This window comes from Perissodus microlepis, chromosome 19, assembly GCF_051167445.1.
Source record: "Perissodus microlepis isolate ML-2025 ecotype Zambia chromosome 19, ASM5116744v1, whole genome shotgun sequence".
NCBI lineage: Eukaryota > Metazoa > Chordata > Actinopteri > Cichliformes > Cichlidae > Perissodus > Perissodus microlepis.
In genome coordinates, this window is record NC_140479.1 from 28424677 (window position 1) to 28451237 (window position 26561).

The 26561-nt window shown below is 40.2% G+C and overlaps 1 protein-coding gene across 2 annotated transcripts; it reads right to left on the reverse strand.

The window, feature by feature from the left end:
* Positions 1 to 861: 861 nt before the first annotated feature.
* Positions 862 to 23188, reverse strand: plcb2 (phospholipase C, beta 2). Of its 2 annotated transcripts, XM_084915295.1 has the most exons (32): positions 22987 to 23188; positions 22510 to 22587; positions 21203 to 21271; positions 20265 to 20405; positions 19813 to 19892; positions 19633 to 19686; positions 19474 to 19549; positions 19248 to 19348; positions 18394 to 18554; positions 18143 to 18289; positions 17898 to 18055; positions 16939 to 17021; positions 16748 to 16832; positions 14810 to 15044; positions 14646 to 14728; positions 14472 to 14568; positions 14291 to 14375; positions 14012 to 14136; positions 13593 to 13744; positions 13106 to 13270; positions 12312 to 12411; positions 12036 to 12140; positions 11768 to 11832; positions 11539 to 11629; positions 10986 to 11411; positions 10600 to 10783; positions 9979 to 10120; positions 7893 to 7957; positions 7294 to 7353; positions 7085 to 7142; positions 3849 to 3932; positions 862 to 1815 (listed from the first exon to the last, which is right to left on the reverse strand). In XM_084915295.1, exons 1-32 carry the CDS (start codon positions 23068 to 23070, stop codon positions 1648 to 1650), a joined length of 3807 nt encoding a protein of 1268 aa, XP_084771421.1. In that variant the 5' UTR covers positions 23071 to 23188; the 3' UTR covers positions 862 to 1647. The 2 variants fall into 2 exon arrangements, 1 of the variants encoding a protein (XP_084771421.1); XR_014798672.1 differs by lacking the exons at positions 7085 to 7142; positions 7294 to 7353 and having other exon boundaries at positions 1705 to 1815.
* Between the last annotated feature and the right edge of the window lie 3373 nt (positions 23189 to 26561).

A 26561-nucleotide genomic window follows, 5' to 3' on the forward strand; every position in this document is an offset into this window, starting at 1 on the left:
GATGTCTTCATCCTTATGTAAGATAATTAGCCCAGTGATTCAGGACTGACTGGATTCACACCCGAAAGCTAACAGTTCATCTGTGTTGTGCATGAGGTGGCAGGACTTTCGGGCACAAGCTGTGTCTCCTAGAGATTTATCCAGATTCCCCACTTTGAAATGTCACTCATGTCATTTGATTCAGAAGAAGGGTGTCGCGTGGAAAAGGAAATCAAATGAATGGACAGATTGCACGGGATGATGAGTCAGAGAAAAGCTGCATTCACTAATAAATGCATGCATATGCGTGTAAACTCTTGAGGGGAAAAAATGACTCTCACAGGATGCAGTGCATAAGTAGCTGAAATTTAAGCTGAAACCCTGCAATTTCCGGATTTATTTATTTATTTAGTTTTACCCAGACTACCTGCATTATCTCTGATTCACGTGCCTTTATTATAGCTCTGGTTTTAAAAGAGCACGTGATCCATCACATAGCAATTATGTGGTATTGTGAATCAGGTTATAATGTGCAAAATTACACTGAGGTTTGAAGCAATGCGCAAAGAGTAAGAGAGACAGTGGACAGGAGAAAAGAGAAAGGGTTACTGGCAGACAATACCTAACCTCATTTCCCATCACCTCTTTACTGAAGTTCCAGTCACTGATTCAGCTTCATTTGCTTTTCATATGATGATTCATATCATTTTGCTATGTGTCAGTATGATAATTACTTCACTTCAACAAATTACAGTTAATATAATATCTCAGGGATTAGCTAAGAAAGAGATACCTCCCCTTCAGAAATTTAACAAATCAACCTCTACAAAAATAAAAAGATGTAGCAGTTTTAGTGATAGAAAAATAACACATAATTCGAGTAACTGTAAGTTTATTAATCATCAATTCATCACAGGAATAGGAGAAAATCCAAAGAGTACACTAAAAATAGGTTGAGCCACATTATAAGCAATCGTCTACATTTTCCAAACTTTCATGTTTTACATGCAATACAGGATGTGCCGTATACGTGGAATTGATGTCACAGGAGCTTCAAACTTGTTACAAAGCAAATTTACCTTTGGTTTTTTTTTAATTTTGCAAAACATATGTAGTGGCTACAACACAGAGTCCAAGCGAGCACTTATCACACATGCAAACTGATGTGCCATTGTCTCGCTCAGCCCTGCAGACTCTGATAACCCATTTTTGCATCTACATTTAGTCCCATTTTTAACTTAAGAGAACAGAAAGGAGACCACAAGCACCTCTCTAAGGCTTTTAGAGCTACAGAGCCCACATCTGCAAGATATTTGTCACTTTGTCGCCTAATTTAGGGTGGGGGGGGGGGTTTAATGGTGAAAAGAAACAGAAATATAGAGTTAAATAGAAACTAAAAAAAAATCTTTTCAAAATCATCTAATTTTGGAGTACCTGGACATTTGTGAAAACATCATTATCAGCTCCCCAAAGTATACACCCACCTATGAATTAGCACAACTAAATTGCAACTTCACTCTGAGAACCTCTCATTAAGCAATCTTCTACGATTTCATATCCACGCCCTGATTATAGGTTATGTAACAGTTTGAAAGCAGATATAAAAGTGAAAAAAAACAACAAAACATTTATAGCAGAGTTACATAGAGAGGTAATCAAAAGGCACATCTAACCTAGGAAGACATCTCCGTAGAAGCCCACTCCCCCCCCACTCTTGTCGACCTCGTCGACCAACTCAGGGAAGTGCGCCCCCACACATACATTAACGGCCTCTCGCACTTCTCGTGCCAGCGATCTTGTTTTCTGATCGTGCTCCTTCAGGGCCTCTTGATTGAGCTGCCAACACAAGGGGCCAAAGGTTAGTCAGAGGATTAGCAAGAGAATGGGCTGACATTTTCATGATTTCACACATTTTTCTTTTCAGGCAGGTGCTTATCATAATCTTTAGAGAATGATTTTCTGTGCTCGTGCAAGTAAAACTAAAGATCGACCTCAACTGGCTTATACCCAAGTTTGACTGATTGATTGCAAATAAGAGTGAGGGATTTACCAATATGGAAAAAAAGTGGCTCAATATTCAGTAAGTATGTTAAATACAGCTGCATACATTAGCTCACATTCAGCTCTCTTCATTCATCTGTTTTTAAAGCCTCACTTAAATTCCTTCCCCCGCCTCTCTCAATATTGAAAACTCTATCTGCAAGCTAATACTACTGGTGAGACATAAAAACACACCGTCCATCTGGCATTCGCACGTCAGCGTCTAAGCTGTCTTCTCACACCTCTTTTCACAATAATAACTGCCAAGATTTCACCAATCCTAAGCAAAGTATTGTCATAAAAAACATTCTGACATCATTTACAGCGGTGGGAGCTTGATGTGTACTTTCTGCATCTCCCAAACTGGATGTGTCACGCCGCAGCATTACATACATCCACTGAAAGGACAGATGGCCGTGGTTGGCGGTGTGGTTGAAAAACAGGAATTTGGTGGTTGGCTCAGTTTGGATTATAGATGCCTATAAGTCCATCAATGTAGTCAGATTTACACTACATTTGTTTGGACAGAAAAATCCAAAAAACTCTTGGTACAGTGAAGGTAAGGTTTGTGTAAATTCTCTCTGTGATTTTGCAAGTACAGTGTAAAACATTAAATCTCTATCATTATCTATATCAAGGTCGGGTACTGGTCGACAACCCATTGTAGTTGCATCCACAGGTCAGGGCTGTATTGGCTGCAAAAGCGGGACCAGCACAAAATTAGGCAGGCGGTCACAGGGTTATTCCCAATCAGTGTGCATGACATGGAATAATGGGTGAGTATCCTTGGTTGATGCCAGCTCACACACAAGCAACATGCTCTAATTTTTACTCACTGATGGGCAGACCTACGTGAGAACTTATGCAGCGTTGGGAATAATTTTTTAAAGGACTCTGGAACTGCCAAAGAATGCAAGGACATTTACTTATTTTTTCTGTGACAGTCCCCCAAAAATCAGGTAATAAAGTATAGTCATTTCTAAAGATCAGGAGTCAAGGACCTCTCAGAGTTTCTATTGGTAAACATGACCGTTTTGGCTGTCGTCAGAGGTTTTTACAAATATGCAGATTTAGTGGAAACACGAATAAGGTGTGCAAGTGTAGTTTCATCTTTCTAAGAGAAAAAAAATAAAACCAGTGTGCCCTGGTGTTACTGTGTCAATCAATCAATCAATCAATATTTTATTTCTATAGCACATTTCAAAAGGACAGTGTCCATCAAAGTGCTTCACACAAGGTAGCAAAGCAGATTACATCAAAGGCAACAAAAACAGTTAAAAACAATTAAAAACAGTTAGAGTTGCACAACTGCAGACCCGATGGAAGGTTAGGTAACTGGGCGCCAGGTTATTTAACATTTTAAAAGTATACAAAAGGATTTTAAAAATGATACAGTATTTAACAGGGAGCCAGTGTAGATTGGCTAGAACTGGGGTGATATGATCATGCCTTCTGGTGCCAGTTAAGAGGTGTGCTGCACCATTTTGAACTAATTGCAAACGCTGGAGGAGAGAGAATTGGAGGCCCATGTACAGAGAATTGCAATAGCCTAGTCTCGAAGTAATGAAGGCATGGATAAGCTTTTCAAGGTCTTTATGTGGAATATAGGGCTTTGCCTTGGAGATTTGACGTAGCTGGTAAAAACCCGTTTTCTCAACTGAGGCAACTTGTTTGTCTAACTTGAGTGAGCTGTCCAGGACCACTCCAAGATTTCTAACGGTATAAGAGAGATGGCTGGCATAGGACCCCAGTGTATTAGTTAGCTGGTCCAGGGGAATGGGACTGTCAAAAACAATAATTTCCGTTTTAATTGAATTTCTTGTGTGTACCTGATTGGTCATGGTCTTGATTTCTTCCAGTGTAGCAGCCTGTTTCTTCATCAGAGCCTCTTGCTGTGGACTGTAATCTGAAGACTGTAACAATACAACAAAGCAGAAAACATGTTGCAAGTGGAAAACACTATCGATTTGTGGTTTTGAAGTGTGTGTGTGAGCAAATGGGAGTGTGCATGTGGTATCAAGTTTGCGATAAAGACTGTTAGCGTGTCTATATAAGCAGTTCATCTGCTCATATGTACCCGTGGGATCTATGGATGCAACCTGAGAGAGAGAGAATCAATACAGTTAAATCACAGGTTGCACTTGTCGAGTTAGATTACAGATCCCCCAACTGGACTTGTGCATTCAATACTGAGCCTGTGCTGATTAAACAAGTGATTGTGTTATAAATAGCTGCAGTAATTAATGGGGAAATGTTGATTAAGTAGATCAACACCAGCTGCAATGTGACCCAAATGTGTGGAGGGATGAAAGTGAGGGGGGGATTTCTGCCATCTAAACTGAGTCGATCTGAGAGGAGCAGAGGGAAATAGCTGGGTCTTTAACCCCGATGCATCATGCCTGAATCTTGATGAGCCAACGGAGGAACAAAAGCAAAGCTCAGTGAGTCATCGACCACACATGGATTAGCTTGTAAACAGCTTCTGAGTAATGGACAAGCCAGACCTATGGTCAGGGCCCGCTGCACTTTACTCACTGGGTGAAAGCGTGTGTAAGTTTGTGTATGCGTGGCCTGCTGTGAGTTAATGTGTGTGCATGTTCAAGCGTGTGTGGGTGTACCTACAGCTGTGTGAAAGAGGAAGGCTTTAGCACGCCTAGGGTATTATTTTTCCATGCTTGCTTCAAATCTTGGCATTCTTAACAATAAGTACACAGCTAAATTAGATGTGATCTGGTACTGGTAATGCGTGAGTACATGAAAATTACTAAAATAATAATTTTAACATTATTTGTTTGTGATGAAGTTTCTAGCCTTAAAAACAGGGATGTTAAGCTCATTTTACACCGTGTGCCACATAAAGCCTGCGGTTAAGTGGGCCAGACGAGTGAAACTCCCCTTTTGTCATGAATCGCTGTGCGGCAGGCAGGAGTTGGACCCAAAATGCAGGCACTCAGGCACGAGGTTTAAACACAAAGAACTCAGTTTTATTCGCTGGCAGGAGAAAGTCATACAAAGCAAACTAAACTCACAGGGAGATCCACACAGCATGAGGGACGACGCGACACTGACTCAGAGAAACACAGGGTTTAAATACACTGGGAAATAACGAGGGGAATGAGACACAGAAGGAGGGCACAGCTGGGAGAAATCAGGACTGACGAGACAAGCAAAGCAAGACACATTCACATAAGACATGGACCTTCAAAGTAAAACAGGAAGGATCACACAGAGACGCGAACTTGACACAGTGGAGACAGCAACTAAGAAACACAGAGACATAAACCATAAGGCAGAGGACTCTAAGAACCGAAAGACACAGAGGGGAACTCAAACATGCAGACACAGACTTACACAGAACAGAGGGGACACAGAGGAACATGAAGGGCAAGGGATCGAAACTAGAAACCATAGAATGAATCACACACAAGTACAATAATACAAAAATCACAAAGAACTAAAAACGCTGGGTCAGGAGACCCAGGACCGTGACACCTTTCTGTCTGTGTTCAACTACACATTAGGTCCCTGCAATAGTACAATTTCAATAATACATCTTAGTTTTCTACATGATAGATGTGTAAAATTACAGAGTGGCTATGGTGGAGAGCTTAATTAATAGGAAAAACTGTAAAATTGTTAAATAAGGTCCTTCTTCAAAATTTTCAGCCTTCCAGTCAAACATAAGGCCCCCTAGGTTTCTGGCTCTGCAGTTTCAAAGCAATGACCTCTTCATCTGTGAACATAGCAAAACTCTAACCGATCCTTCTCCTGTTTGCCTTTTTTGCAGTATAAGCTTCTTTCCTTTCATGTTTATTTTAGTGCTAGAAAGTACAACAGTTGGCACTCTCACATGGTTTGCAGGGTTATCTCCTGCCAGAATGCCAGCGGTTACTAGCCAACAGTGTGTTAGCAAGTATATAGAAAGCCACAGTAAAACTCAACCTTCAAATTTTATTCCCAGAAGTAGAAAATCCTTAAGGTTTTTACCTTGAAAGAGAGCATTTTTCATTACTAAGTTGCATTGCTGCCAGTGTTGTGTTATTTTGTTATTTTTCAATGTCATTGCTTTTATCTTCCTTTAATAATAATAAAAATAAAAAAATTTTTTTTTTTTACAAAGTAACATTCATGATTTGAATGTCACAGCTTTAGCCTGTCTCAGCCAGTCTGTCAACAGTGCCCACAGATGTACAGTAAAGCTGCAGCTAAGCTAAATGTTTAACTTAACATAAAAGGCTAAATGTTTAGCTTAGCATAAAAAGCTAAATGTTTAACTTAGCATAAAAGGCTAAATGTTTAGCTTAGCATAAAAGGCTAAATGTTTAGCTTAGCATAAAAATCTAAATGTTTAGCTTAGCATAAAAATCTAAATGTTTAACTTAGCATAAGACAACAGATTACAGCAGAAACAGCTAGCAGGTGTTTGTTTAAAGGAAACAAGAAAGGTTACTAGTACAAGCCTGTTATAGTTAACTAAAATGAAACTTAAAACTAGATCTTTGAAAAAAATAAAGCTTAGCAAATTAACTAAAATAAAATAACAATATAGGGAAAATGTCCTTTTAGTTTTAGTGTTTGTACATTTGGTGAAATTATTTTTCAAAACTTACCTTATGAAGCTTTTTATTGAGAGTCTGGACATGTATCAGACTGAGTCAACTGCTCTAAAAAGTTCTGTTTTTAAAGTAATATCTCTTCTACTTTTCTTACATCTTGCCTCTGACATTTGTCCTCAATACACAAATAATTACAAGGACTGAAACTCAAAATAAACTGAACTAAAACCAAAAAGTCAAAACAAAATAAAAATATAAACTAATTAGAATGACAAAACTAAAATAAGTCCAGTTACTGATTAATGTAAATTTGAGAACCTCTGTAAAGTGTTTCCCTCATTTTCCTTTTTCTAGGCTACGGTAACCCTTTTTCTGGTTGTAGTGTTACGTTCAGCTTAGCTTTTAGCAAAAAGATGACCACAAATGTCAAACAGTGCCTTTTATTTTGCACACAAACTAAAAAAAAGTTTGATTGTGTTAGATCACTTTGAAACAACTTCTGTACTCACGGCAGCATTCGACTGACTCGCTTCATCCAGCATCTCAGTGCTCATTGCCTTTTTCAGCCTGAATGAATAAATTTATCTTTAATTAATCATCTTGTACAAAATGTTAAAAATTCAAATCTTCACTCTCGCTCTCTTAATTCTTTTGTCTTTGTAAAATAAATTGTAACTAACTTAAAGTGATGAATAAAACCTGAAGGTCGTGAACTTACTTTGCTTTGTCTGTGGACGAACATTTCATGTTGGCTTTTTTCTTGTTTTCTTTGGTTTCGCTGCAGAGCAATACAAAGGGAACATGTGAGGATCTCAAATCTGACACTGAAAAGTGACCCTATAAACATCCTTTCTCCTTTAATCAAGAGTTGTAGGGCTGTGTGTGTCTTATGTGACCTTATCTTTATAGTGAAAGGAACGCTTGAATGCTGTGTTTTTGTGCCTGAGTGGACAGGTAGATGATCAAGCCTGCCTTTGCTTCCCTACTGCTGTTTAAACACCTGCTGGATAATGGCTGTCCTGAGATAACCATCTGCCAGCTGGGGACTTGGGATAATGCACACACACACATATAACACCATAAGCCCAGCCAAGGACATTGGAAGACCCGCCTGCTGAGGTGATTCATTCATTATTTGAGGTATTCTCTTTGCTAAATGTCAAATATTTCACCTCAAATGACACACACACACACACACACACACACACACAGACTGTCACGGCAAAGTCTGAAGGGACAGATTGGATAGACTCAGCAAAGCCTTCTGCTCCCTCATGTGCGCATCATGTCCCGAATGTGTTGCATGTGTGCTCACACCTCTCCAGGGTTTTCAGTTCAATGGCGTGCTTCTCCATGGCCATCTCCAACAGTTTGGCTAGTCTCTGTCACAACACAATAAGAAGATGGTGCAGTCACAGTAAGGATGAAGCTCCAACTCATGAGACGTGAATAGCTGTGAGTAACAATGTGAATGAAAATGTTTGCTTCTGTGCAAAAACTGGGGTCAAGCGGATTCTTTATATATAGATTGATTACTATTAGTAACAGCAATCCAGTTTGTGTGTAATTAATAAAGCCTCTGCTTGTCCATGATCCCAAACACACAACAAGGAGAGCCCATAGAGGAAATAGTGACTACATCCTGAATCATGGACATTAATCTGAGGTGAACAGGTAAATATATAACAGAGATTTCAGAGTGAGGAGACTAATGGCTGTAGGGGTGACCAGAGCACACAGAGAAGAGTTTGTCTTTCAGCTGTTACTTTTATAAGCCACTTTGTACTGTAAGGACAGGATGTGAATATCATACCCATTTGATGCCTTTTAGAAACACTTTACAACAGTAGGAAGGCAACAGCTCCAAACATTAACATTATAGATCTAGTAATAGTGTTAAATGCATAGCATTGTTACCATATAAGCCTACTTCTTTTAACGTTGGAAACAGGCCTCACAGGTATCACCGTGCAAAATAAAAATAATATTTTATTTTTCAAAGCAGATTACGTTTAAATAATATCACCGAACGAGTTGATGATGTCTTATCAGCATCCTGATTTTTACTTAAATTGGGGTAAATCATGTCTTAACTGAGTTACACTCACGAGCCACTTTAATCAGCCAATCACATGGCAGCAACTCAGTGCACTAAGGCATGCAGACATGGTCAAAAAAACTTACTGAAGTTCAAACTGAGCATCAGAATGTGGAAAAATGTGATTTAAGTAACTTTAAATATGGAAAGGGTGAGTATTTCAGAAAATGCCGATCTGCCAGTGAGTTTTCTGGGTGGAAATAACTTGATGATGCCAGTGGGCGAAGGAGAATGGCCAGACTGTTTTTAGCTGAAATGAAGGCAATAATAACTCAAATAATGGCTCATCTCAAGCAAGCCATACAGGAGAGTATTTGCAGCCTAAAACTGCACTTCTATGAGCTAAGAACAGAAAATGGAGGCTAGAATTTTTATGGGCTCACCAAAATTGAACAACAGAAGATTGGAAAAATGCTGCCTGGTCTAATGGCTTTTGATTTCTGCTCCAAGATTTGTTGGTTTGTAGCATAAACAACATGAAAACATGGATCCATCCTGACTTGCATGATGCAGTTGAGGCTGCTACTGGTAGTGATGAAGGTCTGGGGGATATTTTCTTTGCACACTTGGTGGCTGACAATGTCCATCCCTATGTGACCACAGTGTGATCAGCATGGTTGCCTCCCACGGGATACCGCACAATGTCGCAAAGCTCAGAAGATCTTAAACTGGTTACTGATTGAGCATAACAGTGAGGGAGATCATGGATGTGCAGCTGAGACATCTGAAGCTATTGTGTCACGCTATCATGTCAGTATGGATTAAATGTCTTTTTGAATCTATTACAAGACAAAAATATGAAGGCAAAAGGACGTGTGTGCCTTATAAAGTGGTAACTGTATTCATATAATCAAGAGACATACGTGTAATGTTTCTCTGGACTAATGTTTCTGTCCAACTGAGTTAGTATAACCCTGATAGCCAATCTCCTTTATCTCCTAATTCACCGTCTTCCAGCACACGTAGAAACGATGGCTTCACAATATTTAGTAATTATACTTGTCTGGCTCATGTTTGGTATTTGGGCAGGTGGAACACAATAGATTTGATTGGGGTTGAAAACAGCTGCCTGCGTCATGTAGCGAGTAAGCCACTGAACAAACACGGTGTTTTGTGAGTCATAAAACCAAAATAATGAGCTGATAAGATCCTGAAATATTCCATAGAGCTGAGGGGACCTTTCACTTGCAGCAGTAATCATTTGGTTCACTGTTAATTATGACAGTATTGATTAGTGCGCCTTTAAGCACAGTATCTGGCTGCAATGTGTGTAATGTGTTTATTGTCACCTTCAGTGTCACTAACCTCTGTTGCACACTGCTCCTTCTTCTTCTTCATCTGATCATACTGCTCAGCAAACAGTGTTTTTATTTCAGACGTCATTTTTTCCTTCAGCTCCTGCACCCGCTCTGTCTTCCCGTTGGACTCAGGGGTGTTGTCACCTCCCCTGGTGGAAAAATAACATGACACAATAAATCAGTATGTGCGGGCAATACGGTTTATTGACTAACAGCCACTGCCCTTCATAGCTGACGACCACGAGCTTCCAGAAAATACTATACAAAATGCTTATTTGGCCATTAGTAACACTTGGTTTGCTCTGACAGCTCAGTGACAAACACTGCAGACACTCATTTTCTTCATCCTCATCTTAATAGTCAGTGTCAGCTAGAAACGCACATTAACTGTAGCTGTACTCCTCATGTTTCTAAATATAGTCTTATTAATCCAAAAACAGCAACATTATTAGTGAGTCACTATTAATTTGTGGAGATTTGAGCGCTGCTTTGCAGGAAACAGGACTGTCTCCTTCCAGCGGGATAATCAAAAGCTCTTTTGTCAAGCACCCTAGCTAAAATATATAGCTGCAAATTCACTCTGGAAAGCTCTTTGAAAACAAATTTGGGAAGAAAAACATCCCCTTACTCTTTTTTCTTCACTGAAACCTTCTTCTTGAGGGCCTTGAAAGAGTCGGAGTATTTCTGAATCAGATCCTCGCCTTTTTTCTGATACTTCTTTTCTAATTCTTTTATCTCTTTCTCCTGACGCTTGATGACCTTCTGATAGCTCTTGTGCTGTGTCAGTTCTTCACTAGTCACAGTCGAAGGCTCTGCAGCACAAACACAAAGGGGATTTTTTTTTTGTGGAGTCTTCTTACTTTTCAGCACTGGATATGCAATTATAATGAATCTATTCAACAAAAAATAACTCTAAATTGATCTGTATTATCCTTGTCAGAGCGCTTTTATCCAGAGTGTATTGACAAAAGGAAAACTATGATGAGTGCAGCACATGAAATGCTGCAGTGTTACCTTCACTGCCCGTCTGCGGCTGAGATGAGTCACCTGATCCTGCAGACTCGGTGGTTGCAACTGTTGGAGAGGGAACGGCCGCAGCAGAAGGCGCTTCAGCAGGTTCTGCAGCTGCACTGGCTTCCTCTTTTTTATCAGATGTAGGTTCGGGGTTTGTGCAAGACTCGGTGCTCGGTTCTTCTTTGGCTTCAGGAGCCGCTTCAGGCTCCGGGCTTGCTTTGGTCTCCTCGGGTGAAGGAGAGGCTTCAGGAAGGGTTTCAGATGTGGAGCTTCCTGTGTCTGGTGCTGCATCGGCTGGGGCTTCATCGACAGTTTGAGGGGTCTCTGCCTTGCTTTCTTCCTCCTTTTTAGCTTCTTCTGCACCAGCTGCTGGTGGAGACTGGTCAGTGGCATCAGCGGGCGGTGTAGGTTCGGATGCAGCTTTTTCTAGAGGAGGAAGTGATTAAATGCACCTTCAAATACACCAGCATTGAGACCAATTGTGTGAGCCACAGACAAGCTCAAAATCTTTGCAATGCAAGATCTGAAGTGTCACCCTCTAAAGCTTCATTACCTGCTGCAGGGGCTTCACTTTCTTTAGCTTGGTCTGCGGGAGGTTGGGCTCCAAGAGGCAACTCATAGGGAGACACATAGTCAGAAGATGTCTGCAGGGGTAAAAGAAGAAAAGGACAGGAACATAACAATCTAGCAAGTGGTCATATTCCAGGAACTCAATTAGTGTTGTTAGGATTTACTGGAAATCCAAAGGTATTGCTGATGATGTTTTTTCTCTCTTTTTTTACCTGTTTGGGAGGCTTTGTGGTCTTCTCTGTGCCTTTTGTTGGATTAAATAAGGCATCTGTGAAATCTGCAAAACAAACCATTTTAATGAGTGTACAATGATTTATTCTTAAACCAAACATAAGTGTGGGTACGAAGACAAAGAAGAAAACAAAAATGTTTCCAAACTACATTAGTCTTCTCTTCTCTAACTGTCACTCTGGCAACAAGGATTCACTCGCAGCAGAGGTTTTCTTCTTTTGCAAAAACACAAAGTAAAAGGCTAAGCACCCGCAAAGGCAGCAGGGATGTAGTCCTTGACCTCAATGTACACAAAGAGAGCAGGCAGAGTGAGGGGCATGTTGCTCTCACTGCGCAGGCAGATGTGGTGGAAGCCTGCAGGGCATGAAAATAAAACCTTGGTGAAATAAAAGCAAGGCAGCAGCTCGCCTGATGCAGAAGCTGGTTAAAACAAGCTGGCAAATGTTCTGAGGCCTAGAGTGATTCATTGCTTTAATTATGTATATTATATGAAGTATGAATTCAAATATTCTCAGCTTCGCTGACCTGACTGGATGGCATCAAGAGGGATGATTCTGTGTCCCACGAATTTGCCGTTCTCTTCATGGACAACGATTCTTAAAGATGCCAATTCTGGCAGCAAGATCTAACCATGTAAACAACAACAGATATGTTAGTGACACATCATTTCATTCATTTATTCATCAAGAAGCCAGATTTTCTTGTAATATTTTAAAGTGGTCTTGAGTATGATTTCTCCAGGCTTTCTGAATTTCTTTCAACATTTTTCTTTGGACACTGGCTGCTTTTTAACTCCTTTTCAGTCCTGTCCTTGTACCTGGGCATTTTCAGAGGAATGCTTTTGTGTGTATGTGTGTGTTTGTTAAGATGCTTAACACTGATGTATAAACCATTCAAGCATAATACAGGTATCTAACTCAAGGTGTGAAAAGGCTGGAGGAGGTCAGGAGGGAGGTGCAACATCTGGTAAGCATCTAAATGGCAATGGCTTCATTTTTTTAGCATGACAATGACCCCAAACACACAATAAAACACTATCAGTCTTGAACCTTCATCCCTACTAAAGCAGTGTGGGATTGTCTTAACAGAGATCAGAACAAAAGGTAGGCAGCATCCAAAGAAGAGCTTTGAATGTCCTTCAAGGAGCCTGAAGAACTATTCCTGTCAAAGAGAGTTCAGGCTGTGTCGAAGAAAAATGGTGCTCATACCAAATACTGACTTTCAAGCTCATTAGAATTGCACAAGCTCTGTTTTTGCCTTCACATCAAAACATGAAGACTGAGGAGTCGCTGAAAATGTTTACATGGTATTTTATTCACCTTCTCAAAAACAAATGGCTCTTCATTCCACACTGGATTAATGGCGTTGGGTGTCGTGGACCACTTGGTGCGATATTTCTTCTTAGGGTCTCCTGGCAGCCCAATCACTTCCACCTCAACCCCTGTTTTTACATTCTTGTCAGCCAGAAACTGCCCCGAATAGATCTATGGAGACAAGTAGATATGATTGGACGACTTATATATACAAGTCTGGACTTTTGAACAGCTGGACTCCTATATGAAGCAAATTATGTTTTTATTAAGATATTACACAAGGACAACATGGACAAACTTTCCAAAGCCAAAACAGCCATCTGTTATACACATACTGCACTAATTCTTCATGAGTTTCTCTGCAGTGAAATGCCAGAAATGATGCAGAAATGATGAAAAGATGGAGCTTGAAACTCAATTACTCTGACATTCGGCTTCCACAGATAATAGTTAAAGAAAGAGACACTCTGTAATAACAGGGTCGTGAACCTGCCTTGATGGTCAGTGTGCTCGCCACAACGGTGTCAATCCTGTCACAGAAAGGGTCAAACTTCTTGTCATTGCGACGCATCACATCGTGCTTGAGGAGGTAGCCCGTTCGGCCATTGAATTCAAACAGGGCCATGTTGAGCTGCATGGGGAAATCTGTAAGTGAGACACAAACAGCCCATTCACGCCACTTGTCTTCAGCTTAAAGGGAGGCAGCGAACAGAGGCCTGTGCAGCACAAAAAGGTGCAACACTGACCTGCTGTGGCGAATAAACAGAATAGATTTTAAATGACTAAAACACACAGTGTCATCAGCGTGTCAGAAAACTGTATTTAAACAGGAACGGTAGACGGTTCCAAACATTCACAAAGGGTATTAAGTATATTTCTGAGCATTTTAAAGTGTGATATCTCCATTTTTACCCATCGTCTGGTAGTTGAGCGCCACCATCTGGCAACCAACGTTCCAAAAAGGTTGGGGATTGTAGTTGGAGGAGTCCATTCTTGTTCCTTTGGGGTAAATCCTGCTCATCTGCCTCTTATTATATCTTAGGTAGACAGTTTAGGAATCATTTATTTATATTTCTGTGTCTCTCCCCCCCGACCCCAATAAACTGAATGCATGGAATATATTTGTCGTATACTTAAATGGTTTTCATTTTTGTCGAGCATGACAGCATCTGTTGCACTCCTAAAGGATACTCAACAAATTCAACGGCACTCTTGGCGATCATTGCCTCCCCTTTGGTCTCCACAAAAGAAGAGATGACGTAACTCTTGTTTTTCTCTGTGAAGGGAGAAGAAAATGACACGTTACCAAGGTTACATCGAGTTGTACCTGTTTTGTTTGAGTTTAGGTTAAATTAGTTGTTTGCAGACATACTTCTGGCATTTTCAAAAGAGATGAATTTGTTGGGCTGGATGTAGTTGACTATGGATGACATGGCCTCATATGCTGTTACTTCTTGTCCAGCTGTGCCCTGCAGGGCGTCAAAAAGAGGTTAACTTATATTTGGACTCTCCTGGCTGGAACAAATGATGTAAAACAAGTATTTACCTCATCTGATGTCTTCATTTTCTCCTCATCCTGTTCCTCTGTGTCTTCTTGCTCCTCATTTTCCTCCACAGTTGCTTCCGGTTCTGGTGAAACACATAAAAACAGTGTCAGTGACACCTGGAAATAAAATCACACGTCTAAATCTGGAGTATAACTGAATTTGCCTTGTGGTTTTTCATTTTCATCTTGGTTCTCCGGGGTGGTTGCTGCTGGGTTGGCCTCATCCTGGGAAGTGGCGTTCGGGGCCTGGGCATTCGTAGCTGCGGCTGCGGTCTGGTCAGCGGCTGCTGCGGCAGTTTTCTTATTCTGGGCCGGTTTCTCATGGCTGCCCTTCTTGTTCTTGATGAGGATCTTACCCAGGAGCTCAGACGGGCTGGGGATCTGCTGGCCCGGCTTCAGCTGAATGTTAGAGACACAAACAAGAAATTTAAACAATGACAAAATCGACTATATTCAGAAAACATCAAACTTATATTCTTGCTTTTGTTTCAGAGGGATTTACATCAAAGTTGTTTAATGTTCAAAGTGTCATTGCTAAATTTAATCAACTTAGTCTGTTTTTTGTTTGGCTGTTGAGCATGAAACAAATGTAGTCTGACATTAAAGGAAAGCTGTTTTGAGTGAAAAGCAATGGCCCTCATTTATTAACATTGCATATGCACAAATATGTGTAATTTAAACACAAAATTTAAATTAAAAATAAAATGAATGGCTGTGTGGCGTGGGTGTGGTCTCTGGCCAGCTGCAGAGGAGGGGTGACGCAGTGAGCTCCTGGGGCGGCGCAGGGGCGGGGTGAACAGGTGTGCTGGGATTTGACAGTGATTGCGTCTCTTTATATGTTGGCAGTGACAGTCGGAGGAGGAGGGCGGACGTGACAGCAGAGAGAGAGCTGGAGTGTCTGTGTCCCAGTAAACAAACCACAGTGTTAAATAAAAGTTCTGCTGTCGTCAAATTCGCTCTGGCTTATGTTTCTTGGGTCCAACGTTACAGGCTGTTATTGACAGGTTAACTTAAAAAGAAATTCACATAGTGGACTATGGGGTATAGCCATACTCCTATTACATCTTCCTATTTCTTTGCTATGCAGTTTTTATTTATTATCCTGGGCTGTGTTTTGGAGAGACTGTTTAGTATTTTAATTAACAGTAAAATACAATAAATCTGTTATTATTATTATTAATAATTTATTTACCTTTTTTTTATTTTGCCTTTTGCTCAATTTTCAAAAACATCATACTCCTCCAAATTTTCAGAATTACAATTAAATTTAAAAAAAAAGAAAACAAAAAAGAATACAAAATAGTAAATGGAAAGGTGCAGACTTTAACCTTTTTCTTTTACACATATTCAACAATAATAGCTATTATTTTAATAGTAGTAATAGTAGAAGAACTTGTTTTAAAAGCTTGTGTTTAATTTTCCTAAGACAGTCAGGTCATCATGTGATCATATGCATGGCCACAGGGACTGCTTGACCTTTTAAAAGAAAAAAGCATTCAGGCATCTGGATGCATCAAAAACCTGATTGCATCCTCTACATTAATGTTGCATTCACTGATATTACCTCACTTCAATAATTTAGCCCAAATACCATCATGAAAGCTGACTTTATTGTCTGCACACTGATAACAAGCCGGATGGTCACTCTCCCATTTAGCTTGTTGCCTTTACTTAAACCTTTTTTTTTTCTTTTTTTTTAAAAACATAAAATTAACAACATTCAAAATAAACATCTTTTTTTTCATACTTCAAAAGTTGAGGCCTGGATTCAAACTGTCTGCTGACCTCCTTTCTAAAACACTGGTTTTGTCCCTAATACCATCTAAGATAGTTAAACAGACACTGCCTCAGGAATATAAACACACGCAGGCCTAAGAGGAGCTGACAGACTTTGTTTCTGGGAATCTGAGAGGTTCTTACAGCAGATACAAGACAGAGGACAACAAACACGCCAGTGAAACTTGAACTTTGCCATTTATTGCCTTCATGTCGTTGTGATTAAATAGCGAAACTCATCCGAGTCACCCAGCGTAGCATGATAGCATCTAAACTTTATCTGTTATTTTGACAGCTGGCTGTGCTGCAGCAGTGTACTCACTCACAGGGTATTTGTCCAGTGGCTCTGTTAACAGGGCATCACCAAATATGGTTTTGCAGTAGTTGGCCATCTTCTCCTGCTGTTTCACCCTGGAAGAAATCACATTAATGCCTGTTATTATTCGTGATACGTGCATCAGAACAGCAGCATTAATGGCATGTTATGACAGGGCTTTATTTAAAGCTCGGCTCTTACGAGTCAACGTGGTTCTCGAAGGAGAGGATAATGGGGTACTGTGAGGTCTTGAAGGCGCTCTCTGCAATAGCCTCTATCACGTCCTGTCAAGTGTCACAAAAAGAGGCCTTTTAGTTGTTATTTTATAAAAGTGGATTTTTACTTTTGGACTTAAATTTAAAGAAATGAAACTGGCAGTAGCACATTAGAAAACTTCAAGAAGTTAATGAGACGCAGAGCAAAAAAGAAACAAGCTCACTAAAATGAAAATTATGAAAACGTGAAGATTGTGTCAAACTGCAGAGGTGTTTCTTGCAGAGGCTGTGATGTCGCTGAACTGAACCTGGGCGTTGTGCCTCAGCCTGGGACTGTTCATCGCCTGCTGCCCTTATATGGAAGTGTTGAGTGTAAGAGAATGGCCTATCAGTGTGTTTGTGTGTTACTGTGTACTTACACTTTCGTGTTTCGAATGTGCTCTTCAGCATGAATTAAAGATAAGTGTGAGCAGCTTTTTGGTGTGCAAGAAGCTTAGATGTTGCACATTCAAGATGTGCTGGCAGGAAAATGGTGACGGTCATTTACTTGGACTCAGGCGTCGCTTTCTGATCACAATTTTTAACACCAAAAAAATAAACACTAGAAATTTGAATATTAAATTTGTTTATCGTTACCATTCTTTCCTTTCTGTAAAGGCTGCGAAATATTGGAGTGGACCTTTTACGTTTTTCCTTAACTTCTATACTATATAGAAGACAAGAAAAGATAATAATGTAGTTATACTTAACTACATCAGCTCTATGCACTGGTGGATGGTCATTAGTTGTGCCCAAAAAATTCCAGTGACCCCAAAACTCTAACATTTCAGCATGACATTAAAAAGGTGGGAATATTCCTAATATGGTAATGTGAACTGTTGCAGAGGAAAAATTTCAAATACTTGGAGGGTGGGAGACTGAGGGCACATGAGTATGTTCAACAACCTTGAACAGGATCTCAGTGGTCATGGTGAAGCCGTGAGTAATGATGGGCTCTTCATCTGGAGGTTTACCCTTCCAGCAGTCCAGCTCAAGGCAGCGGCAGCCGGCGAGCAGACACTGGCGGTACATCTCTGGGGAGGACACGCCCGAGAACTGACCAGCTGCACAGAGAGAGAAAAATGAAAAATAAGGCACATTGTTAAGCAGCATCTTAAAGAAATCACATCCATTTCTCTTTTTTTTCTGACCTGTTAGGTATGTGTTGTGTGACGACTTGACGAAGTAGTGAGGTATGGGTTGGGTCATGTCTTGGGACTTGGCCAGACTGTCTTGCATGACCACTGATGTCTCTGGACCCATCAAGTAGAATAAAAGACCTTCTGGAGAAATCAAACCTGGAGATGGGAACAAGAGACCGTTTGAAGCAAAAACATATGGAGGGTGATTGTGCCCATCATTCCATCCTCAGCACAGCAAAGTGACCACCACTGAATCTCACCTCTGTTAGAATTATTGGACAGGGGCTCATACTTGTCAATCAGTGCCTTGATCTGATCTTGCCGGAGACGCGGAAACAGTTCCTCATTGAGCCGAGAGTCTCTCTGTTTCTCGTTGAGGAACTTGGTGAAATTCTCCTTCGTCATGGTGGGTTTGGTGGAGCTGGAGGGCGGGGCACAGCGAGACAATCACATCTTGGACTTGCACTTCAGGCTGCAGTGTTTTGCCTGAATATTATTACCTTTGTTTCTGATATTACTTTGACTAGGGTATTCATTTTCATTCTCTGTCTGCACTTCACTGCTGTATGGGTTTGGATACATGCGTGCATATGTGCAACTAATTTATGCAACTTATGATTGCACTGCTGTCCTTCCTGGCCAGGACACTCTCTTAAAACAGATTTTTTTCATGATTAAATACAAGTAAATAAATAAATAAAAGCATCAGCGATGCCCATAAGGTTCCTCATCCCCATCACGGCCAATTTCCTGCCATTTTAGCTCAGGCAAGGCTGCTGAGGCACGAGCTGGATCACAGACTGGCAGCGCAAGACCAGCATATTACACGAGGCACCTCTAACTTTAGTTTGTCAAACTAGAACAATTTTTTGCTTCATACATTTTGAACAGACAATGACATCATTTTTGAAACGAGTAGATTTAAAAACAGGTTTACCACTAACCATTAAATTTATTATTATTTATTTATTTTTTGCTTGACAATTTGTGGAGGTTTCAAAAAGTAAATGCAATAACAAACTAATTATGAATAAAGCATAACTACAGCTACAGTAGGTGTGTGAAATTCAGGCTGTACAATGATCAGTTAAGGATACTTCTACAGGTTACTCACTAGGAAGTGAAGATCTCATAGATCTCAGGCCGAGGACAGAGGTGTGTCATAAAGCTCCTGAAGGCAGTCTCAGTGAAGACATCAGGCTTAATGGTGTCATACTGAAGAACAAAGCAAATGTGCAGACGGGTTGTCAGAAAACCGCAAACTGTTTTCATTAAGTCAGATAAGAATAAAGTCCAAATTTAAAATGTATTTCCACTCGAAAGGAGATTTATTTTCTGACCTTTCCTTTGGGGAGCTGTGCTGCTGCCAAAGCACTTTCTACCCTCTTCTTATCCGCAGGGAACATCTTGTAAATACTGAAAAAACATAGTGAACAACTGAGTAGGAAACATGGGTCTACTGTACAAATGAACCAGCATGTGGTTGTCCTGAAACTTACTGCTTCACTGGGATTTTCCCATCTTTGTTGGTCTGAAGAGAAAGCCGGACGTATCTAAGATTTAATAGTATTTCCATTAGAATTCCCAGAGCACGTGTTATCCAGCGCATGATGTGATTGCATGGTATTATGTTCCCTCATCATCTAGAAGCTGTAGATTACGTGATTATGTTCACTTACATTTTATCCAGGAAGACCTGCCTGCACGCGTTGTTTCTTGCAGCGTTGTAGGTGATCGCAAGAATGTCGTCCGCCCAGTTCTAATGTGCATTTTTTTAATTCACAAAAATAAACAGAGGTGCTGCATTAAATTCGGTGTCTGCATGAGTTTGGCTTAAAAGGTCATAAGCGTCTATGCACAAGCTCACCACTAGAGGGTGTTGATACAGAGTTAGGTTAGGAAATGAGAGCAGTGAATGTTGTATTTGAATAAAGCACTATTGAGATTTCATTACAGCAGATTAAATCCGGATGTTGGAGTCACAGAGTCTAATTTAGACTGAAAGGGAGGGGTCGGAGGGGTTGGGAGGGAGAAGAAGCACAGGCTCCAGTGGTATAAGGGCTAGAGGCCTTTGGCTGTGTTTGAACAGTCAAAGGGGAACAGCTACTACACAGATACAGCGGTTCATTACCTGTGTCACTTTTTCCTTTGAGGCAAAGAAGTTATGATAGGTCAGGTTCACCGTGTCTGGACCCGAGACGATAGTCAGGGTTTTGGCGAGATGGTTGCTGTCCGGGAAATCCAAATTAAACACATTTCGGACCTTTGGGTGCTGTGGACAAATAAAATGTATTATTTCATGTTTTAGCTGACTAAACAAATCTAAATCTGCAGCACTGCTGTCTGCACAGATTGGACACCTGAAAGGTGCTTCGACACATGCAAATATGCTGACCAGCATATGCAAACATATGCACAACACACTGAGAGTCGCGCACTTGCTTATATATACGCACACACAAGGCGGTCATGCAGAGCACAAGCACACATGTGCTGCCTTCCTGTGTATGATGTTTTACAATCACCTCTCTATGCACACCTGACGTCAGCATTGGAGCAGCTTTCCCAAAAAGTCCTAAGGGACCAAAAGATGAGGATGTGCTTTCAGCAGCACCCCATCTGTGATGATGCATTCTCCCTAAGGAGAGAGGATTTTTCAGATTTCCCTCCCGTAAGGGACGATGACAGCTGCATAATGCAGCTCTCTGCGGAGGCCAGCGAGGAGTGGGAAAAGAGACGAAACTACAGCTGACAGCTTTGGAGCTCACTCGAAACTCGCTCACAGAAATCTCCCGCCATGACTCAGCCTGTCGTAGGGTGTGTGTTTATGTTTGTTTGCGTGCCAGTGCATCTGTGTGTTTCTGTGGAGGAGTAGCCTGGGTTCATGCGTCCACGGCGCTTTTTTTTTTCTCTTTGCAATGCAAATATGTCTGTCAATATTAATGGACAAACAAAGGACTCGACAGATATATTTGCATGCTTGGAGAGATTCCTCCACACAGAGCACAATCATTAAGCTCAATTAAATCAAAGTGAATGCCACAAATGAAATAATACAAATGGACTTACTTTGGGAAGTTTTGCATATTTTCCTGTTCTGGTATCTCTGATAGTAGCAACATCCAGGAATGTTGTCTCCTAGAAACAAGAGACAAAGAATCATCTTGGATACTAAATTCAACGTGCAGGCACCATTCCAGATATGGATTAGATACAACTCACCCTTTAGCAAAGTAGAAAAGAAACACGTTGCCCATCAGTAAAATAAGTGAGTTAATAAACAAGCTATTTAAGGCTGGGAATATTGTAGGGCTGTTTTAACCTATAAATGAGTAAATAAATGCCAAGTTCATTCTGATATTTTTACAAAGTAGGGATAGCTTGTTGTTTTCCTTGTTCACTTTCAACAGACAATACATCTGTAATAGCAGCAGTGATGGGGTGGTCATGAAACAGTAAAATGCTGATGAGAGCATGGTTACTTAACAATATTGTATGTTGATCATGAGGAGGGTCAGCGTGCCAGAGGTAGATATTACATTTTTCTTCTGTTATTACCCGTAAACAAATTAGATGGTTTTTGGGGAAACTGTGACATTTAGCTAAGCATGTTTCCCAGTATTATAGCTAATACAGGTGTAATTACAGAATTATTACTTGGTAATAACTAAATCTCTGTTATTATTGATCCGCAAAGCGCTACTTAAGGATTTTTGTTTGTTTGTTGAATGTATTCTCTTTTTTATTATATTTTATTTATATTTTATATTATATTTTCCTGACTGTATTTATTTTTTTCCTTTTTCCATTTTGTTTTGTTTTCATCTAAGGCGCATCATCAGGGGGAACATTTGAGAAGCTATTATGAAAGATATCACAAGACAAAGTGAAGAACATGTAGACATCACAGTCACAATAACCATATGATTTCCTATATCACTGCCTCCTGCTTTTAGTTGTGGTGACCAGTATGACCAAATTAAGAAAGAAAAAAAAGCAAAGACATATCTTTTATATTATTTCGTTTTTTGAGCACATGTAATTTTTTCAGTCAACATTTGCTTTTTACACCTATTTTATCTTAAAATTTAGTTTTGGTTAACTGTGGTAACACATTTAAAGAAGACCTTGCCTGTTTAGTGAGAAGAGAAAGAGAGATGAAGAGTAAACACAGCTAGTCACCTTCATTGAGTGCATCACAGTCCAGCTGCACAGCACAGTAGGACAGTGAGCCCACATCAGCACTGATCGATAATCTATACAGACTGCTGAGGCCAGAAGGTGGTGAATGAAGCGCTTACATATCTCACACCTTTAGCAGATCCTAATCACATACATTTTACCCACACATCTGAATGCTGCTGGCTTTTCCCCACCTTGCTTTGGTTAATCCAGTAGACGAAAAACCCTTTTGGATCCATCTTCATGGTGACAGGAACGGTTTTCGTTGAGTCCTTGATAGAGACAAATTTATTCAGTACTTCTTGTATCGAGCTGATTGACAACAGTAGTCATCTAAGGGTAGTGTGCATCGTAAGATGAAGACCGTACAACATTATAGAGGAATAATCTTTGACGTGGTTCTGGTAATTGTTTGAGATGGAACCCGTGAAACAGAGATGCTTTTTGGCTGATATTTAAACTGCATTTGTAGCTATATTTAAGTTATTAGATAAGAAATTAATGATTAGTGTTTTAAAAACAGATGAAAACCATGGAATTTCACAGAAAAGGCTGTATTGCTCACAGGAGAATGAAAATAAGCAACACTTACTGATGTATATTTAAACTCCTAATCACTCTGGTTAATATTCAAGAATCAACAGCTTCATTTTTTTTCAATATTCACTCACCTCTGACCACTTGGTAAACCTTTCTCCTTTGACCAGGTAGTCTTTGATCTCTGGAGGATCCAGAAAGTATCTTTTCTTATTCATTTTGTCCTTCTAGAGTGGACTTTGTTTCAGTTAAATAGCCTATTATTGCTAAAATATATCCACTATCTGATTCTCCACCATGGTCAGAACTATTAACCAGCTTATTCCAACACTAGCAACCAAAAGATGCACTAAACTGGAACTCTACTGACCTGCCTGTGTCCAGGACGCACCCAGGAAAATATGCATTGCAAATTAAGATGAAAAAAAGAAAAGAAAAAAACAGGACTGAAGGTTAATCTGTTGCCCATAAATTTACAGTTTATATATGTAAGATAAAGGTTACATAAGTATATGATTCTAACTGTCATTCACTTAAAGTAAAAGCATTCACGTGTTTATAAAAAAAAAAGATAAAATAATAAAAGGCAGAAATTAGATATTTAAAACTCTTTTTTCAACATACAGCTCTTCCATTAACTGTTGCTGTGACAACAATAACTGAAATTGCTTTTTACTGAGGAAATAGTTCCTTTAAAAAGTGATAACAGGGTAATCCTCTGGGTTCTAAAAAGTGACAAAGTTTTTAAGCCCCAAATTAATTCATAAGTGGCATAATGGCAAGACACAACTGGAGATAATGAGGATTTGCTTTTCTTTTAGCTTCCATGAATTGACACTTGGTTTGTTAATGAGTTCCTTCTTTACACAATGATTTTGAGTTGTCATCATTTATATCAGCATATCATATTATGTATGCCTGCTACTCAAACTATAGTTGAAGCAGCATCTGTTGCACTAAGTGTTTGATTATTTCTGCTATATGTTGTGAATAAATGGCTGATCTGATCACAGACTAGTGCTTAATTTTGCATTATTGGCGAAATATTTTATGAAATTGTGACCTGTCCAGGGTCACGGTGTCATTTATTACTCAGGGCAGTGCTGTTTCAACAAAAGATGCCAGGCCATTTGGATAACATTCAAATAAACCTTCAGACAGCGCAATATCTGATGCAAACAGTCAGCCACTGAAGAACCAAAGAAGTGACTTCTGGTGAACCAACCACAGGATCAATTTATTCAAGATACTAGTGATTTTAATGGAGAAATAAAACCTTTTAATGAAAAACTGCTACACACAACCTCATCAAACTCACATCACAGCTGGCCACCTCACTCCCATACCCTACCATACCATAAAACATTGCAATGAAAGCAGTCATTAGAAACAACCCCCATTAGATGTTTGTTAGAGCAGGGCTTGTCACACCCGTCACGTGTAGAAACCTGTGCTGACGCTCATCCTTAGAAATGGATTGGCTGTTGCAAAACAAGTCATTTTCACCTGTGCAGCCAAGCCACTATAATGTAGGTCATTTTTCCACTTTGTATCAATGTAACAAAACTGTAATGTTAACTGTAAACTTAGCATGACACATAATAGTCAATCACCTCAAGGTGCTTTATAAGTTAAAGACCCTAAAACAATAGAGAAACCCCCTCTGTTGGTCTTCCTTGGTCTCTTGTGTTCTGAGGGCCTCTGGATGTCTGGAGTCTTGATCTCCTCCATACCTGCTTGATGCCCTGGAGGACGGGGCTGTGGCCCCCCCACACCCTCTAGCAGATCATTGCATGAAGGAACCTTTTAATACAAGCGCGTTCATGCTCACAGGTGTACACACGGGTGCTCACACACACAAACTACACCCTTTTTGGCTCCTACCTCAAAGCACACTGTGCGCTGTCGATCTTACGTGCTGCACAATAATGTTTAATATTTAGTATTTACTGTTACATTCACATAGATCATCGTGATGTTGTTTATTATGTTGCTCTTTTTTTTTCTTCTGCTTGTTTTCTTTTTTCTTTCTCAACAGGTGATCCAGGTGATTGATATTTGTATTTTTTGTCTGCTTATTTTGTTGGTTTTTGTTTTTTTGCCCTTTATCCCCGTCCCTCTTCCCCGCTGTTTTTCTTTCCCTCTTTCTTTCTCCCCTTTCTTTTCCCCAGTCAAGTCTGTCCCGTATTTAGCAAGTGAAAATGAAATAAAATAAACAATAAAAAAAAAGTTGAATCAAATAGACCATTACAGCAAGGCTGGGATGGTCCATTTGGTAAAGTAAATCCGTTGGGCATCTTTCTTCGCCTTTAGACAATAATTCTGATGGCAAAAGAGCCAAACGGGACAGGCAAAAAAAAAAAAGAGAGAGAGAAACCCCATCAATCAAACAACCCCCTTTAAGCAAGCACTTGTTGACTCCCTTTTAACATGAAGGAACCTCTAGCAGAACCAGGCTCAGGGAGGGGCACCTATTTGCTGTGACTAATTGGAGCCGATGGCTAGCACCACGTTGGACTTCATTTTGCTTTTAAAGTGTCTTTAATTGTTTGTGGCATATATTCAACACGGTGCTCCGGAGATGAAACATTTCTCAGAGATTTTAGTCCATGTTGACGTAGCAGCATCACACGGGTGCTGCAGATTTACTGGCTGCACATCCATGATGCAAATCTTCCTCCACAACATACCAAAGATACTCTATTAGACTGAGCTTTGGACTGAATGTGGAGGCCATTTGAATGACCTCATTGTCATGTTTAGGAAACCAGTTTGAGATGACCTGAGCTTTGTGACATGGCGCTTTATCCTGCTAGAAAGCAGCCATTAAAAGATGGGAACACTGTGGTCATAAAGAGATGGATGATGGTACTCAGGTAGGCTGTGACATTTAAACAACATTTGGTCCTAAGAGGCCCAAAGTGTGCCAAGAAAATATTTCCCCGATTGCCCCACACAATTTCACCACCAACAACCTGAACTATTAATAAAAGGCAAGGTGGAGTCATGCTTTCATGTTTCATGTTCCTGCTGTTTAGTCCAAATTCTGATCCTACCATCAATTTTGCAGCAAATAAAGACTTAAAAAATATATATTCTATTGTCCAATTGTGATGAGTCCATGCAAACAATTTCCTGTTACTGAGCGTGCTCCTGTAGACCATCTGCTTCAAGGTCCAATGTATGACGAAGTGGTTACTTGAATTGTCACTGCTTTCCTAACAGCTCAAACCACTTTCCTCTGATCTCTGGCATAAACGAGGCATTTCCACCCCGAAAGATAGCCTTTTGGGAAAATCCCAGTAGATCAGCAGCTCCTCAAACACTCACAGCAGCCTGTGTGGCACAAACACGCCAGTTGAAGCTATGCCATCCTGAGGCTCGTTCAGCATGTGGACCACCTCCACATGCCCAAATACACCGAGTGATTGCCTGATTAGATATTTGTGCTAATTAGCAGTTGGCCGGATGTACTTAACAAGGTGTCCAATGAGTGTATAATAAACAGAAGGTACTTGTTACATAATGTGTTCATTTATTTGTTTTTAACTGCTGTGCGATTTATGCTGAAAACTGGATTTCACGCGCTTGTTAAATCTGCCGCTTCACCTTTTTCACCTTCCCGGAGGACACGAGCGATGACAAATTCGGGTCGCTGTCCATTGTGCTGAAAAGGCGCGTTGTGGAGCAGCCAACAGGTAGGAAACAT